Genomic DNA, 18,167 nt, shown 5'->3' with positions numbered 1-18,167 from the left:
TGGGGAAAAGGGACCAATCCACCCATCTATCAACTAGAGTAGATATATCAGTGAACCACCAGTTCTGTGATCCGTTACTCACTCCAGATAGCAAGGTTTCACATGCATTAATAAATCAAAAGATTGGAGCAGCTCTAATTATAGTCCTATCATTTATGTTTAATTTATTTTAACTGGAAATGACCAACAGCGACAGCAGAGCTTTTTAATCATTTTATTCCCTGATTCCTTCTAGCTATCGGCTGTTTTGGTAGTCGCGTACGACACAGCTAACCTATATTCCTTTGTGTGTGTCTCTCTCTCTCCGGCCCTCCTTTGTATCCCTATTGATTTTGTATCACGGTCTCTCTGTCCTAACCAAACTGTACTTACGTTTATCTAAGATCCCTTTACCTCTCTCCTCTTTTCCAGGCTTGTTCAGCCCACATTTCCACCCACGCTTTGACGTCGTGATCCAGCCTCTTCTCCTCCACCCTCGTTGTGTAATTGGATCCCATTCCGGCTGTTCCAGGGCGGATCCCATGATTCAAACCATCCTATAGCCAGAGTGCGTGTAGCCCAGTAGCTGTTCTAATGAAATGAAACGCAGCGGAGCGCTGGACCATACCTGGCTCTGAGCCTCAGCGAAATCCACCCGCGCCCTCGTACTTCAGACACAGTGTTCGGCAACTGCCTACCCTGAGCTCCGGCCATCTCTCCCCGTGTACCTTAAGCGCGGAGACGCGGGGGTCCAGGCTGAAGCCGGGACCTTCACTGATTTCGGATAGTTGTGAAACAAATCGGGCTGTAGCGCGTCGGAAGCAGAAGCATTGTTCAAGCAATTGGAATCAGCGGGAGAAAAAATGAATTACGTTCCCATCCAGTTGATAGTTTTGTTCTTGGGTGAGTCGTTATGTCTATTAGTTAGTGGAACTCTACGTTCTGGGATTTTGAATTGTTATTAAAGGCAATTGCTGGATTAAAAAAAAGTACTACTGCATAAAAAGTACATTTTAAACAGGTTAAGAAAATACTCTTTTTGGTATGAATGTGTGTGTGTTTAAATGGCTTCAGAGCTTCTAATGCACTTGTGACATTTTGCAAGCCCTGGACTGAATGTATTTAAATCACTTGCGCTGAACATTCATTCAATCTCAGAAGTGGATTCTATCTGATCCGAACGTACAAAGCAGAAAACGTCACGTCTTTGAATATCGGGACTCAGTTGTTCCATATTTTTGACCTGTATTTTTTTTCGGGGGATGGTGATGGCGCTGGAAATTCAGTGAATATCACAGTTAGATTTCGCTCTCGCCAGTCGGTATAGCCGTTTCCTTTTTGTTCGTTGACAGTTTGCCAGAACTGGTAAGGGTTACCGTTACCATTGAATTTCGGGACTGCGAGCACCATGTTTGTTTACATGACTGTATCAGTGGAGTTGATTAATTTCTCTCCAAGTTGGCTAAATGCTCGTGAAGATTATTGAATTAATTTCTGGTTTTAAGTTTACTTGTATAATTTGTGATAATGCTGCAGGCAAAGAATATTAAAGTATCACATATAGCCTTAGAATCAAGGAAACAGATAGATTGATTTCTAGTCAATCAGATAGGGTCTTTAATATCCTCTGATCTGAATTTAAGCTGTATGCTCAGCTGCACATGGTTAACAATATAAGAATTCCTTTAAATGTATTAGAAATTATTCCTCCTTTAGCACATTTTCGTTCTTGATTTGTATCTCAGTAATCTTCGTAGAAGTTAAACCCATAACACTGAGTTGCTCCTTGTGCATTCTGGAAATTAAAATTCACCCCAAAGCGGTGGTTTATTTTAAGAAGATTTATTGTATTCCTCAAAGTGAGAATGAGGCACTGTTCTATTTTGAGCGTTCAGCAATCATGTCAAACATTTCTGAGGTAGACAGAAAGTGTATTCTTCCAAACGTTTTTTTTGCCATAATAGGCTCAGAAAAGCTGGGCTTGCTTTGCAAAGTGAAATGTTCAACTCTTCTTCTTTTGACTTTTGCTGGCGGTTTGCAATCCAATTTAAAGTCCGTGATTTTTTTTTCAAATCCCACAGCAATCTCAGTTAAATTGGGAGCACAGCAAATGTAAAGTGCACACTTCCACCAAGAGTGATCCGATCCTATTCACTCAGCCCCTAAGTATGTTATTCTGGGGAAGAGGGGGAAAGAAAACCTGTGTGATTCCGGGGAAAGAGACTGAAGAGCTTCTATTCCTCCCTAAAGTCCTTCAGGGAGACCATGTAACATATCGCCTATGGCTGGAAACTTATTCTCACATGCAGCTGTGAAGTTTCCACTTAAATAACTGAATCCTTTCTGCATGTTTTAGCACTTCCTTCCAAAGAGCAATGAACTGCTAATTTGTTGTTAATGGATAATATTAGCATTAGTCATGTCCTCTGTTTCAATCCAATTTAAATAAAATTTATCGAATTAAGCTGTCTCCCACCCCATCGTTTTAGAGAGTGATACCATTCCATATCTCTTCCACTTCCCCCTTGAATTTCCCTCAGTCCTCCGAGCCAGTGCTTTAGTTCCGCCACAATAATCCTGCGAGTCCATTTCCTTGACTAGGTGTTTAGAGGATGAGTTACATTTTGTTCCCCTTTCTATACGTTTCTAGAGCTCTGATATCCTTAACTGTGTACAGAGACTAAAATGCAACACTGAGTTTTGTGACAAAGCCTTTCTTAACCTATCATGAACCCAAGATTTTGCAGATGCTGGAAATCCAGAGCAGCGCACAAAATACTGGAGGAACTGGGCAAGTCAGGCATCATCTATGGAAAGGAACAAACAGTTGCCTCTTCTTGATGAAGGGTCTTAGCTGAAAATGTTGATTGTTTATTCCCCTCCATAGATGCTGCCTGTCCTGCTGTTCCTCCAGCATTTTGTGTGTTAACTGATCATGATGTTCCTTGTTCTGTCTGCTATGTTCTGCTGAAACCCAGCTCCCATTTCTGGTTCCCCATTACCTCAGTGTGTTCAATCAGCATTTACTGTGCAAATCTTTTGCATCCAACAGTGCAAGTCATTAAGGAGCTGAAAGTCAAAATGAGCAGAGCACATGAATTATGAATTGAAGTACTATGATCAGTGCATTTTCGAACAGCTGGTGACACTCATGCCCAGCTAAATAGAGGCATTGCCATATTTTACTGTCATAAAAGCTGCCAGCACCATGGGAAAGTATTTATTGGACATGAATGCATATGTTGCCTTAGCTATCCTTTTGAGTGTACCCCTGTCCAGAGGCTGGTCCTCCACCTGAAACCATAATTGTTTACATTGTACTCTAGCAATTTTTATCTTGTTGAGATCAATTCTTTACAGATTTTGGGGCTGTAAAATTCACATCCGTTTCTGTGTTGGTTCTGTGTCCATATGCAAGGAGGGTCATGATAGATTTTTCAATTAAACTTGATCCCAATCAGTCTACAATTCCCAGTCATAAGAAACAGGATAGTTTAAAATTTCCTTTCTGCCATCTGAAAGTTTTTCAGAATTTAATCTACAGAAGTCTCAGCAGATGTATTTCTCAATTTTGCCCGAGTATGTAAAAATAATTGAAGGTCATGTGAAATAGTGCGAAGAAAAGCTCGCTGTTATATTTAGCAATGTTTATGTTCCATTGCTTTATTAAAAATTATTAAGAAATTCAATAATATAGCTCTCTTCATAACCCCAGCAATGTTAGCAATTGGCATGTGTTTCATGCATAACCACTTTAATGTACGATGTTTGATTATTTAAGTACTTTTATGTCTTCAAGTGAACACTTAATGAAAATTGCATGACAAATTTCAGACCTCTGGTTATAGTTGGAAAATCAGTTCATGTGATACTGGCGCAGACTTTCTGTTTAAAACTGTAGCAGTTCAGTCTACCTCATGGTTTGGTCTCTTTAATACCGTAAATGGCTATTTTCTGTTGCACAGTAACCAAACCTACAGCTGGGTATAGTCTTCCTCTTTGTAAAGAATAGAATTGGCGTAAAGGGGAAATTTAGGAACTTTGCTCGTCTTGCTTTGCCAGCTACTGCTATCTCAAAGGTTTTCAAGATATTTTAGTTGGGTGTAAGGAAATTTGATACTAATGAAGGAAGTCCATCATCTGATGTATTTGCTATTACATTTCTAAGAGGCAGATGCTGTCATTTTGTGGACTATAAAACAATTCACTGCATGCAATTGACTTGTGTACTAAATGTAAAACATTGCAAATATTATTTTCAGGAATTGACCACCCAGTAGCAGCTGTCCCTTATATTATTCAAGGCCAGCAGTTGCAACATGCCTTCTCTCTTCTTCCCCCCCCCCCCCCCCCACCGCGGCTCCCCCTAGCTCACCACTCCCAAGCAGTTTTCCAGATTCAAATAGAAATACTGTCAAGAACCCATTCAACTGTAATTAAATGTATTGATTTGGTATTATCTTCCCAGATCAAATTAATGATTTTAAGAGAAAGAAATTTAGCCCCACATGACGAGTAAATTGGGTTTCTTTTAAAATTCTATGAACTGTCTCACTGTTCGCTATGGGTTTGTTTTAGACTTGCGTAATGCCGACAACACAAGAATTAGGTTTGGATGTAATGTTATGTGAATTCATGTGTTGGACTGGACATTGTAAAGTTTGGATATAGGTAATCTTTTTGGAGTTTTTAAAATGGAAGGAAATGTAAAGCAATGTTGGCATTTCACAATGATGTGATATAGATCTGTGACTGCCAGCTATTCTTGGAACAAGAGTGTGATGTACAGTCTCACTAAGTGCTGTGATTTGATATGCCGGCAGAATCTTGTTTACCTGCTTTTCCCCACCTGCTGTGAGGTAGAAATTTGCTAGATGTTCATCTGCGTTGTCTTTTGTTACTCTTTTCCCAAATATGGAAGCACATAAGAAACTTTATGACCAAGTTAGCCTAATAGTTGTGATCAAACTTGGCATGATCAACGTGTGTAGTTTTGAATTCTTTGAAAAGACTCTCCCACTGAACCTACACATAATGGAGTGTTTACATGAGGTTGTCAATTTGTGTTCATTTGCAAATGGTTATGGGATTCTCACTAGTATGATTCAGCAATAGGGCAATATTGCAGTAGCCTGTTCCAGAGAACAACTCATTGGCCAACAGATTGAGGAAACCTTTATCTTGTGTTTGAATTTTGGTCAGTGCCTCTCATCTCTCTGATAATTGCACAATAGAAGTTGAAGATGATACAGAAGACAGTTGCTGGTGGAGGACTTTTCACTGTTATAACCAGAACATCTCATTTAACCCTTTCTCAGTGATCTGAGTGATGGGGAAGTAGTACCTGCATTTGGGAAGGGAATAAACCAGCAACTTTTATCTTAACTGTGATGATAGCATTGTTGCTGAAGATTAGAATAGATTAATGGTAGTTGTTTCATTTATCATGAAATGTTCTGCTCCTTGCATACATGTCCTTGTCCTTGTCCCATGTCATTGGGTATAATTAAAATGGAGGTTAATGGATTCTTGATTAATAAGAGGGTCAAAATTTACAGGGAGGAGGCAGGAGGATGGGGTTGAGAGATATAATAAATCAGCAGTTTTGAAACAGTTGAGCAAATTTGGGCCAAATAGCCTAATTCTGCTCCTGTGTCTTATGGTCTCTAATATGGCAATTGTGTTTATAACACCATAAGATATAGGAGCAGAATTAGGCCACTTGGCCCATTGAGTCTGCTCCACCATTTCATCATGGCTGATTCAATTTTCCCCTCAGCCCCAATCCCCTACCTTCTCCCTGTATCTCTTCATGCCCTGACCAGTCAAGAATCTATCAACCTCAGCCTTGAATATACATGAAGATTTGCCCTCCTCAGCTACTTGTGGTAATGAATTCCACAGAGTCACCATTCTCTGGCTAAAGAAATTCCTCCTCATTTCCATTCTAAAAGGAAGCCCCTTTATTCTGAGACAATGTCCTCTGGTCTTAGACTCTCCCATCATAGGAAGCATTCTCTCCCCATTCACTCGATCAAGGCTTTTCACCATTTGATAGGATTCAATGAGGTCACACCTCATTCTTCTGAATTGCAGTGAATACAGACCCAGAACCATCAAACACTCTTCTTATGACGAGCCATTAAATTCTGAAATCATTTTCTTGAACCTCCTCTGAACCCTCTCTAGTCTCAGCACATCTTTTCTAAGATGAGGGGCCCAAACCTATTCACAATACTCCAAGTGAGGCCTCACCAGTGCTTTATACAGGCTCAATATTACATCCTTGTTTTTATATTCTAGCCCTGTGGAAATGAATGCTAACATCACATTTGACTTCCTCACCACAGATTCAATCTGCAAATTAACCTTTAGGGAATCCTGCACAAGTCCCTTTGCACCTCAGTTAATTTCTATTTTCTCTCCATTTAGGGAATAGCCAACCCTTTCTTTTCTCCTACCAAAGTGCATGACCATACACTTCCCGATACTGTATTCCATCTGTCACTTCTTTGCCCTTTCTCCTAATCTAGCTAAGCCCTTCTACAGCCTCTCTTCTTCCTCAAAACTGCTGCCCCTTCACCTATCTTCATATCAGTTGCAACAAAGCCATCAACTCCATCATCCAAATCATTGATATTTAACTTAAAAAGGATATGTCCCAACACAGACCCCTGTGGAACTCCAGTAGTCACCGGCAACCAGTCAGAAAAGGCTCTCTTTATTCCTACTCTTTGCCTCCTGCCAGTCAGCCACTGCTTTATCCATGCTAGAATCTTTCCTGAAATACCATGGGCTCACAGCTTGTTGAGCAGCCTCATGTGCCACCTTGTCAAAGGCCTTCTGAAAATCCAAGTACCCAACATCAGCCAATTCTCCTTTGTCTATCCTGCTTGTTATTTCTTCAAAGAATTCCAACAGATTTGTCAGGCAATATTTTCCCTTGAGGAACCCATGCTGACTACGGCCTATTTTATCACGTGCCTCCAAGTACCCTGAGACCTCATCCTTAATAATCAACTCCAACATCTTCCCAACCACTGAGGTCAGACTAACTAGCCTATAGTTTCCTTTCTTCTGCCTCTCTCCCTTCTTGAAGTGTGGATTGACATTTACAATTTTCCAGTTATCTGGAATCATTCCAGAATATATTGATTCTTTAAAGATCATTACTACTACTGCCTCCTGGAGTGTAGATAAATCCAGGTGACTTATCTACATCAGACCTTTCAGATTCCCAAGAACCTTCTCTTTAGTAATGGTAACTTCACACACTTCATGACCCCTGACATCAAGAACATTCCCCATTCTGCTAATGTCTTCCACAGTAAAGACTGATGCCAAATACTTATTCAGTTTGTCTGCCATTTCCTTGTCCCCCATTACTACCTCTTCAGCGTCATTTTCCAGAGGTCTGATATCTACTCTCTCCTCTCTTTTACACATTACATATCTGAAGAAAATTTTGGTATCCTTCAGTATTATTGGCTAACCTACTTGCATCATCATCATCATCATCATCAGGTGCCATGCCCAGTTTGATCTTTGATCTTTGCCATGGCCCACACACTCCTGTTTCAGGCCAAGTGGATCAATTCACTGGTATTCATTTCCAGTTCTCTAGCTGCTGTCTCCATCATCATTTGTCTTTGCCTTCCTCTTGCTTTCTTCCCGTCAATCTTTCCCATAATCACCATGCATTCTAACTCCTCTTTCCTAACCCCTACTCCAATGAAGTTACGTTGCCTTTTCATGATCTCATACATTATTTCTCTTTTTGTGCTTGCTCTGTTCATGACATCCTCGTTGGATATTTGTTTCATCCATGATATTTTTTGCATCCTCCTCAAAAACCACATCTCTGCTGCTTCAGTTTGTTTCCTCATGTTACTAGCTATTGTCCAGCATTCTGAGCCATGTAACATAACTGGATAAACATAACATTTCAGTACTCTGAGGCAGGTTGTCATGCCTAGTTTAGTGTTGGTCAGTATACTCTTCATTCTTGTAAAGGTGTCTTTTGATGTCCATGTCGTACCTGCCATCTGATGTCACTCAGCTTCCTAAGCAGCAAAAGTTCTGTACTTGTTCTATGTCTTCCCCGTTTATTCTCGGCCTGCAGATAGGATTCTCCTTCTCTTTGGATATCACCATACATTGTCTTTTTCCAGTTGATAGATGGACCCATTTTTGCACCTTCTTCAACAACCATATCAATTAAGTTTTGTAGTTCTTCCTCCGTACTTGCAATTAACACAGTGTCATCCACATCTCTGAAATTATTGATGTTTTCACCGCCAACTTTGATTCCCAAGATGTCTCTTATTTTTTTGTAATATTGTTTCACTGTACACATTAAACAAATCAGAGAGAAAACATACACTTGTCTAACGCCTCTCTTGATTTTCATAAAATGACTCACTTCTCCATCTATTCTTATTGCGGCAGTTTGTTCCCAGTACAGATTTCTGATTAGGTGGAGGTCTTTCGAATCTAGATCTAGAGTTTCCTGTAATATTTCAAATAACTTATTGTGCTTCACTTTATCAAATGCTTTTGTGTAGTCGATAAAACAAACAAACAAATCTTTTTACTCTTGAATAGCTTGTTCTGATGGCATCCTTAACATCAATATCGCATTTCTTGTACCTTTGTCTTTCACAAAACCACATTGTTCTTCACTTATTTCAGCTTGTATCTTACTTTTAGCTCTTGTCATTAAAATTCTTAGAAGTATCTTGGTGATACGACTCATTAAACTTATGGTCCTATGTAATTTACATGCTATTGCTCCAGGTTTCTTAGGAAGAGTGATAAGTACTGATTTTTTTCATCTCTTCTGGTATTATTCCAGTCTCATAAATGTCATTGATTAAGTCAGTAAGTTTTTCAATTCCATAATCTTCAAGGGTGATAATTTGTTCTATTACTAATCCACCAGGACCTGCTGCCTTTCCTTTCTTCTTATTTCAGATTTTAAAATATTTGAACCTTCTATATTCTTCTTAATTACTGGTTTTTCACCTCGATCATCTTCAAACAATTTCTGAGTATGCTCAGTCCACCTGTTCCTAATCTCATCTTTTTCCATGATAATGGTACCGTCCTTTGCTTTCAAACATCCACCTGAAGAACAGAGGAGCTTTTTACCGGTGATATTCTTGATTTGTTGATGTAACATTTTTGGGTCAGTAATAGGGATTCTTTCTAGTTGCTCACATTCCTGGTTTAACCATTCTTCTTTGGCTTTTTGGCGTAAGCTTTGAACTTTTTTATCTAAGGACTTATATTCTATAGGATTTGCTTTCTCCCGTCTCCTTTCTTCCATTAGATTTTTGATTTCATCTGTCATCCATTTATTCTTTGTGCTTTTTTCTTTTTTAGGAATCAGTGACTTTGCTGATTCTACCAAGACATCCTTTAGGGAGTTAAACTTCATTTCTACATGATTGCTATCATCTTCAACAGGTTCTATTTCTAGACTTTGAAATCTATTCCTTACTTCAATTGTACATTTTTTGTCTTTAGTTTTCTTCTTTAATTAATTGTGAGTAGTCAAGGGATTGTTCAGGTTTTTGCTGCTGTAGTTTTTTAAAGTTTTACTTTTACGAGACGTATTACTGGGCTATGGTCACTATTACAGTCTGCACCTTTTGCATTGAGTCACTGAGTTTCTAAATCTTTGGTTTACAGTAATAAAGTCAATTTGATTTCTGGTCTTATCACCTGGACTTTTCCAGGTCCACAAACGTCTTGGATGGTTTTTAAGGAAGGTATTCATAATAACCTGATTATTCATCTTGCACCATTCTACCCATTTCTCACCTCTTTCATTTCTTTCCCCTAGTCCAAATTTTCCTATGGTATTTCCATCAGTGCCTTGTCCTACTTTAGCATTTAGATCTCCCATGACAATAACCCTACTTGCATATTCCATCCTTACCTTCTGAATGACTTTTTAGTTGTCTTCTGTTGGATTTTTAAAGTTTCCCAATCCTGTAACTTCCCACTAATTTTTGCTCTATTATATGCCCTCTCTTTGGCTTTTGTGATGGCTTTGGTTTCCCCTGTTAGCCATGGTTGTAATATTCTGCCTTTGGAATACTACTTCCTCTTTGGGATTTGTATATCCTGTGCCTTCTGAATTGCTTCCAGAAATTCCAGCCATTGCTACTATGTCATCATCCCTGCCAGTGTTCCTTTCCAATCAATTCTGTCCAACTCCTCTCTCATGCCTCTGTAATTCCCTTTACTTCACTGTAATACTGATACATCTGACATTAGCTTCTCCTTCTCAAATTTCAGGGTGAAATTGAATATATTATGATCACTTGCCCCTAAAAGTTCCATCTCTAATCAATTCTGGTTCAGTGCACAACACCCAATCCAAAATAGCTGATTCCCGAGTGGGTTCAACCACAAGCAGCTCTGAAAAGCCAACTCAAAGCCACTCTAGAACTTACTGCTCCTGGAATCCAGCACCAACCTGATTTTCCCCAATCTACCCGCATATTGAAATCACTCCGTGGCTATTGTTAGATTGCCCTTTTCGCATGTATTTTCTACCTTCCATTATAATTTGTAGACTACATCCTTGCTACTATATGTATATAATTCCCATCAGGTTCTTTTTACCCTTGCAATTCCTTAGCTCTATCCACAATGATTCAACACCTTTAACCCAATGTCAGCTCATTCTAATGATTTAATTTCATTTTTTACCAACCAAGCAATGCTGCCCCCTCTGCCTTCCTGCCTGTCCTTATGTGTATCATTGGACATTAAGCTCCCAGCTTTAATCTTTTAGTTCAGTGATGCCTACAACATCATGCCTGCCAATCTCTAACTGTGCTACAAGTTCATCTACCCTATTCCGTATACTGTGTGCATTCAACTATAACCCCTTCAGTCCTGTATTCACCCTTTTCGATTTTCTCTGCCTTTTATGTTGCAACTCATCCTGCTGCCTGCAAGTTTGCCCTATCAAGAGCCTCCCTCGCTATGCTTTGCCTCTGTTTGTAAACCAGTTAACTCACCTTCTGCACTATCATCCATCTTTCCTACGATATTTCTTACATTGAAGAGTACGCAGCTCAGGGCACTGGTCACACCATGCTCAACTTTTTGATTCCTAACTTTGAGGTCTTACCAACATCTGCCTCCTCAACCTCTCCACTGACTCTTCTGGCACTCTGGATTCCGTTCCCCTGCAATGTATTGCTTGCACTCATTAGTAAAATATATCTTTACGTGTGGATTGCTTCCCCCCCCCCCCCCCACCCCACCCCACCTAATTGAGAATAGCTATAAGATTTCTTGATCGGGTGGCACTGTAAAATGTAGATTTTTAAAAAAGATTTGCACTTACCTTTTGATAATAAATATTTAAAAAAGACAGAAATCTGAAAAATAAGAAAAAGCTTGAAATAACTCTGCAGGTCAGGCAGAACGAAGGAAAGATTATCAACCTGAAATGTTATCTCAGTTGCTTAACCTGCTGAGCACTTCCAACATTTTTGATTTTTTTTGCTTGTTGCAGCCTGGCCTTTATGCTCCGACCATTTGTCCTGCAGTGTTGCCTATCAATGCTTACCACGCACAGCTAACGTCGATTTGTCAACTGCACACAAACTGCTTGTGTTGCTAGTAGTGTGCTCTTTGTAAGACCCAGTAAATCACATGCTGTACAGTTGCTTTCCCTTGTCTTCTTTTTGTGGGAACTCATTACAGTTCTATAAAAATCCTAGTGATGAAGTATCCTATTCGTACTGTACATGTTCCACTACCATTGTTTTTCTTGAATCATAGTCTTTCAAGTTTTCTGCGCATTGGAGCTTTGTCAATTGATTGGCCAGTGTTTTTGTACCATGCTCATTAGGAATTGGTAGATAGTCTTGGCTTAAAAATACATCCTGGGTATGAGGCAGAGAAAGTAATTAAAAAGGCATTGTAAATCATGTAAATCTGAACTAAAACAAGTTACTGTAAATACTCAATGTGTCAGACAGTATTTGAAGAGAGCACAAAACAGTTAATGTTTCAGGTTGATGACCCTTCATCAGGCATGCTGTCTATTTCTATTTCCAGCCGATTCTGGTTAAGTGGGCCAGCGGTTAATCAGGCACCCATTTATTTGAGACAACCCTTAAAGAACAAAAACCAATTAAGGAAATAGCCAGGTTTCCCTTTGTATATTTGGGATACCATGCTGCTTAATTGGGACTGGAGACTGTTGCTGAACAGTTTCAATCTAGCGTCAGCTGTGTGCACTTGTGTGGCCGTTAGACAGTACATGGTTCTTCGAACAAGAAGTTTTTCAATGACATCAGTTGTGTGTGTGTGTTTTCAAAAGCAGCGATTTTTGTCACTAATAGTTGGTGAGAAATCAACAGTCAGAACTCTTACTCACTGTGGTTTCAAGCATTCGGACTTGGAGATGCCATAACAGCCAGGAGTGAAAACAAAACAATTTCACTACTTCAGCAAGTTAGGAACTACAAAGAATTTGAAGGTATTGACAATCATCTTAAAATGTTGCAATAAATATGAAGATTTGGAGGATGCAATTGTCAGAAGCATTGTATGAAGGCAGTCCTTTATCTGCACTTGGTATCTGTGCTGATTTTTGTTCAGTCACAGTCAGAAGAGCATGGCATTGTGCACTGGGTGAATTTCTCCATTGATGTCTACTAGGAGCCAATACAGTTTTATAATACAGTGGTAGTATTGGTAGTGTTCTAATTTGTTCCTGATAGCATTTAAGTACATATTTGTTATTCAGTTAAATGGTAGTTTGTCTTTCTCATATCTTTTTAACTATTTCCATGAAATTTTGGCTAATTGAGGAGCCGCTTAATTGAGTAAAAATGTGCCCCTGTATTAATATTAGTCTAAGTTTATATTGGTGCTGGTAGTTTTATTTACAGAGGATGGGAAAAGCCCTGCACGTGCTGTTTGTTGTTGTCCTTGGTACAGTTGAATGAACTGGTTGACTGACTGTAGTGCATTCTGTAAAGGGTTAAATACTGCAGGGATTATGCACCCAGTTTAAACGTTTAAGGTAGTGGATGGGTTAGCACACAAGTGGGCCGCTTTGTCTTGGATGGCTTTCAACTTGGGAATTGTTGGAGCTGTAATGAAACAACTTGGCCAGTGCTGTTGATAAATATGGATGCTAGCTCTGGTCTTATGATTCAAAGTACATTTATTATCAAAGTATGTATGCAGTACACAACCCTGAGATTCCTCTTCCCTACAGACAGCCACGAAACAAAGAAAACCATGGAACCCATTCAATGAAAAAGATCAAATCCCACCTCCCAGCATACAAAAACAAAATCGTGTAAATGGCAACAAAAAAAACAAGTGACATAAACACAGAATATAAAACACAAATCGAAAGAATCCAGGCATATTCAGTTCAGCTCAGTTCATCATCTTTAGACTGCCCCAATCAAAATCACTCAAAATAGCAACAAAAAAAGGAACGACCAGAAATGTATCATAACGTGAATGAGAGTCCTGTCCTGGAACCGTGTGGATCAGACTGTGTATCATAACGTGAATGAGAGTCCTGTCCTGGAACCGTGTGGATCAGACTGTGTATCATAACGTGAATGAGAGTCCTGTCCTGGAACCGTGTGGATCAGACTGTGTATCATAACGTGAATGAGAGTCCTGTCCTGGAACCGTGTGGATCAGACTGTGTATCATAACGTGAATGAGAGTCCTGTCCTGGAACCGTGTGGATCAGACTGTGTATCATAACGTGAATGAGAGTCTTGTCCTCGAACCGCGTGGATCAGACCTTGTCAAAGACCCAGAACTCCAGCACCATCCTCCAACAACATGGAGGGAGAGAGACCATTCAAACACAGGGACCTTCCTTCGGATGTAGCGAGCAAGAGAGAGAGTGTCACATGCAGGCACCTTCCTCCAGCAGCAGCAAGCGAGAGGCTGGTGGAGGCCACTGAACACCCCCTCACCATCCGCAGTCTTCCTTGGCGGTTTAATCAGCGAGATCGGTGAAAAATTGAGCCAATCATGGGCTTGCTCCTTGGCCTCAAAGCCACTAGTTTCACTTGAAGCCTCACTGAACTCTCTCAGAGATGAGCTCAATCAGCTCGAAAGCACATCACAAAAATGTATATCACAGGCTCCAACAGTCGCAGGAGCAGATATTTTATTGAAGCTCAGTTTTGGGCCGAGCCCCAGAGTTGTTGCAGGAAACAACTTTAAATGATTTTCTACTCAAAATAACTATGAAGATATAAAGTTATTGGACATTGAATATTCCACAGTTGCTCTGCATTCTTATACCACTGATATATATTCCTCTCCCTACTCCTATTTAGTAAACTGATAGAATGGGGTTTAAAACGAGACCTGCTCAGCAAATTGGATCAAACAAATGGATGGCGTTCTATCCTGCTGTTGAGTGTGGTCAGGGGCTCCCAGTCTGGGGTCTACAAACCCCTCAGTTAATGATAGGGGTCCATGGCATAAGAACAGTTGGGAATCCCTGTTGTAGATGCTGGAAAGGCTTTGGGTGTTAGGAATCGAGTCACTCACAATGGGTTCAGCCAGCATCTGCCTCTTCAGATTCAGATTCAGTTTATTTGTCATTTAGAAACCACAAGTGCAATGCAGTTAAAAAATGAGACAATGTTCCTCCAGAATGATATCACAAAAGCATATGACAAAACAGACTACGCCAGAAAATCCACATAACGTTTGGCAATCCCCAATCCAGAGTCCGGAGAGGCTGCTGCGTATTAATATCACGCTACCGTCTTAGCGCGTTCCCCAGAAAGAAGCTCCAAATCCACCAGACAAAACAAGACCAAAAACTAAAGCTACAAGACCTGCACAAAACCACATAGTTACAACATATAGTTACAACAGAGCAAACAATAACATAATTGATAAAAAAAAAAAGACCATGGGCACAGTAAAAATAGTCCAAAGATGTTAAAAGACTATAAGTTCAAAAGAAATCACCACACAGTTTCCACAAGTCCCCAGGGTCCCGACAGACTCGCCATCCCACACCGGTGGCAGAAGGGAATACCCCCGCTATGGACTTCCATGGCGCCGCCCGAGTCAGCCTCGCAGACGCAGCACACACCGAAAGCGACCTGACCGCAGTGGACTCTGAGTCCGTCGAACCTCCGAGCCGATGACCATCCCCTCTGGCACAGCTTCTCCGAGCACCATCCTCTGCCAAGTGTATTAAGATGACCCCGCCAACGGCCATTGACAACGCGACCCCGAGGACTGGGGGCCTGTTCTTCCCAGCAGAGTCCCGGACCTCACAGCAGCAGCAGCAACGAAGAAGGTCTTCCTGGAGATTTCCAGATGTTCCTCCGTGCTCCCACAACCGTTTTCAATCGATTATGATTGCGCACGGCACCCCGCTTCACAAATGCACTCTTTGTGTAATTCCAGTGTTAATGGATGGCACAGCAAGTGGAGCTGCTGCTGCTCACAGCTTCAGCAACGAACCCAATTTCAATCCTGACTGGTGCTGTCGATGTGGAGTTTACAGACTCGCAAGTGATCATGTGCGTTTCCCCTGAGGACTCTGATTTCATCCCACATCCCAACGATAAGTGGGTTGAAAGGTTAATTGGCTTCTTGACCGACACGTAGGCAACATAATAAAGCCGTGGAGATACACCAGCGAAGTTATCACTGAAAACTCCTACAACTCAGTTAGCAGGGTAGGGGAATGGCTGTCATTGCTGCCCTGTGGTTAACAGCACGGTCGCATGGTGGTTGGCGTAAAGCCTTTACAGTGCCAGCGACCTGCTTTCAAATCCCGCTGCTGTCTGTAAGGAATTTGCACGTTTTCCCCTCTGATCGTGTGGCTTTTCTCCAGGAGTTCGGTTTCCACCCATATTCCAAAGTTTTACGGGTGAGTACATTAATTAGTGCCATGAACTGATTCAACTGGAAGGGCATGTTACCATGCTATATCTCAAAAGAAAATATCAGTACCGCATAGAGGTTCTGACTGTGCACAGGCAGCTCTGGGAGATGAGAATCATCGTCCGCATGGTCGGCACTGAACTATACCTCCATCACAAGGCAGAAGGACAGAAAATGAGAACCTGTTAAACATCTCGTTAGGAAAAAGTGTAAGATCGTAAGTAACTTGTAGAAATCCCTGTGCTGTGATCACTCAGAGTTGAAGAGAGGTATCCGTGGCATCACTCAGCACCTTCAATCTCTGCCTTTAGAGCCCACGATCCCTAAACACTCACTCACCCCCCGCACCCCACATTAAATATGGTCAGTGGCATAGACCTCATCGGAACTCAGAGAAACGGTGTGGAAGGAAGCCATGCTTGACTCCAAGACATTAAGAGGAGACTTTCTCTGTAGAGTCACAGTTTGCTGTGCAATCCACGACTAACCACTTCCATATTCCATAATCCACATGAATAACCGGTGTTGATAAATTAGCTTCCAGTCAAGGACAATGATCCCATTATATGTGCTTATAAACACTATGGCTGCCCAGCTAAGCTCACTGAAAGCTTTGATAAATGTATAGAATGGCTTTATCATCAATTCTTACAAGGCCAGTCTCATCTAATATTATGTTGAGTAATAACTCAGTGATAAAATGTATTTCAGTAAAGATCTCTACTTTCTTCATTGTTTTCATTATTATTGGTGAAGCTTTGTCTTTGCCATTACTTCACAGCATTTGATTTTACTCATTGGTGTACCACCGGAGATTCTGAGTTTTGGGCCATCCTGACACACCAAGGAAGCCTGCAGCATCACGGACCACCCTCCTTTTTGCTGCACAGACTCCTTGAAAGTTTAGTCTCAGACAATGCTAAAATACAGGTGTAACTGGGCATTCATTGTTAAAGTAGACCTGGCTCATCTCCTGTTTTCATATAAGAAGATATGGTCCAATGGAGATTTTCCAGCTTCTAACACCTCTCCGAAATATGAACAGAATTTCTGGGCCACTCAGCACCTGTGGAGAGGGAAATCATTATCACCTTGCTTAAACACTTACCTGTTTATTTCAAAGTAAAATGGTCATAGTATTTAAGATTCAGTGATGCAGCATTGTTCATATTTTAATTGCTTTACTTTGTAGAGCTGTTTCATCAACTAACCACTTTAGTAAGGTCTGGGATAGAAATTTCTCATCAGAAGAACATTAACTAAAGCAGCGTCATGCCATGGATTCAACTAGCTTTGTGCAGTTCCTCCAGGCATCAGGAGGTTGGAAGCCTGTCCAGGGGTTAAAGGGCAGTGTACTTGTAGTGGGAAGGAGGATTGGGGCTTGCTGTTTGCCGTTGTTTGTTGCTCATTGTGTGCCAAGCATTGTGGGCATGCTACATCGGTGCTGGTAAGTGTGGCAACCCTTGCACGTTGACCCCGTGACCCTTGACCCCGGCACGCGCCCTTGGTTTGCTGGTTGTTAACACAAACAATACATTTCACTGTATGTTTCAATGTGAAACAAATCTGAACCGTGAATCTTACATAGAAATCTACAGCACATTACAGGCCCTTCGGCCCACTATGTTGTACCAACCGTGTAACCTACTCTAGAAACTGCCTAGAATTTCCCTATCGCATAGCCCTCTATTTCTCTAAGCTCCGTGTTAAAAGACCCCATTGTATCCGACTCTACCACCTTCACTGGCAGTGCATTCCACGCACCCACCACTCTGTGTGGATAAACTTACCTCTGACTTTCCCCTTATACCTATTTCCAACCACCTTAAAACTGTGCCCTCTTGTGTTGGCCATTTCAGTCCTGGAAAAAAGCCTCTGATTATCCACATGATGATTGCCTCTCACACCTCTATCAGGTCACCACTCGTCCACTGCTGCTCCAAGGAGAAAAGGCCAAGTTCACTAAACCTACTCTCATAAGGCACACTCTCTATAGTATACACATCCTGTAGTGAGATGACCAGAACTGAACGCAGTACTCCAAGTGGAGTCTAACTAAAGTCTTGTATAGCTGTAATATTACCTTTCGGCTCTTGAACTCAATTCCATTGTTGATGAAGGCCAACACACCATACGCCTTCTTAACAACATTGTCAACCTGCACAGCAGCTTTGAGTGTCTTATGAACATGTGGGCTGCAAGATCTTACTGATCCTCCACACTGCCAAGAGTCTTACCATTGATACTATATTCTGTCT

General features: G+C 41.0%; 1 protein-coding gene across 2 annotated transcripts in view; it reads left to right on the top strand.

Moving 5' to 3' along the window:
* The first annotated feature begins 555 nt into the window (after nucleotides 1–555).
* The window catches only part of LOC140727734 (immunoglobulin superfamily member 3-like), a 193,558-nt gene continuing 175,946 nt past the window's right edge, over nucleotides 556–18,167 (top strand). The window contains exon 1 of one of the 2 annotated variants that reach the window (XM_073045438.1): nucleotides 556–882. In XM_073045438.1, coding sequence (XP_072901539.1) covers nucleotides 843–882 — 40 coding nt within the window. In that variant the 5' untranslated portion in view covers nucleotides 556–842. Of the gene's footprint in view, nucleotides 883–1,255; nucleotides 1,345–18,167 lie in introns of those variants that run through there. The other variant, XM_073045439.1, reaches the window with a different exon arrangement.

Source organism: Hemitrygon akajei, chromosome 5 (assembly GCF_048418815.1).
Source record: "Hemitrygon akajei chromosome 5, sHemAka1.3, whole genome shotgun sequence".
Classification (NCBI taxonomy): Eukaryota; Metazoa; Chordata; class Chondrichthyes; order Myliobatiformes; family Dasyatidae; genus Hemitrygon; species Hemitrygon akajei.
This window is presented reverse-complemented; position numbering and strand designations above follow the sequence as displayed.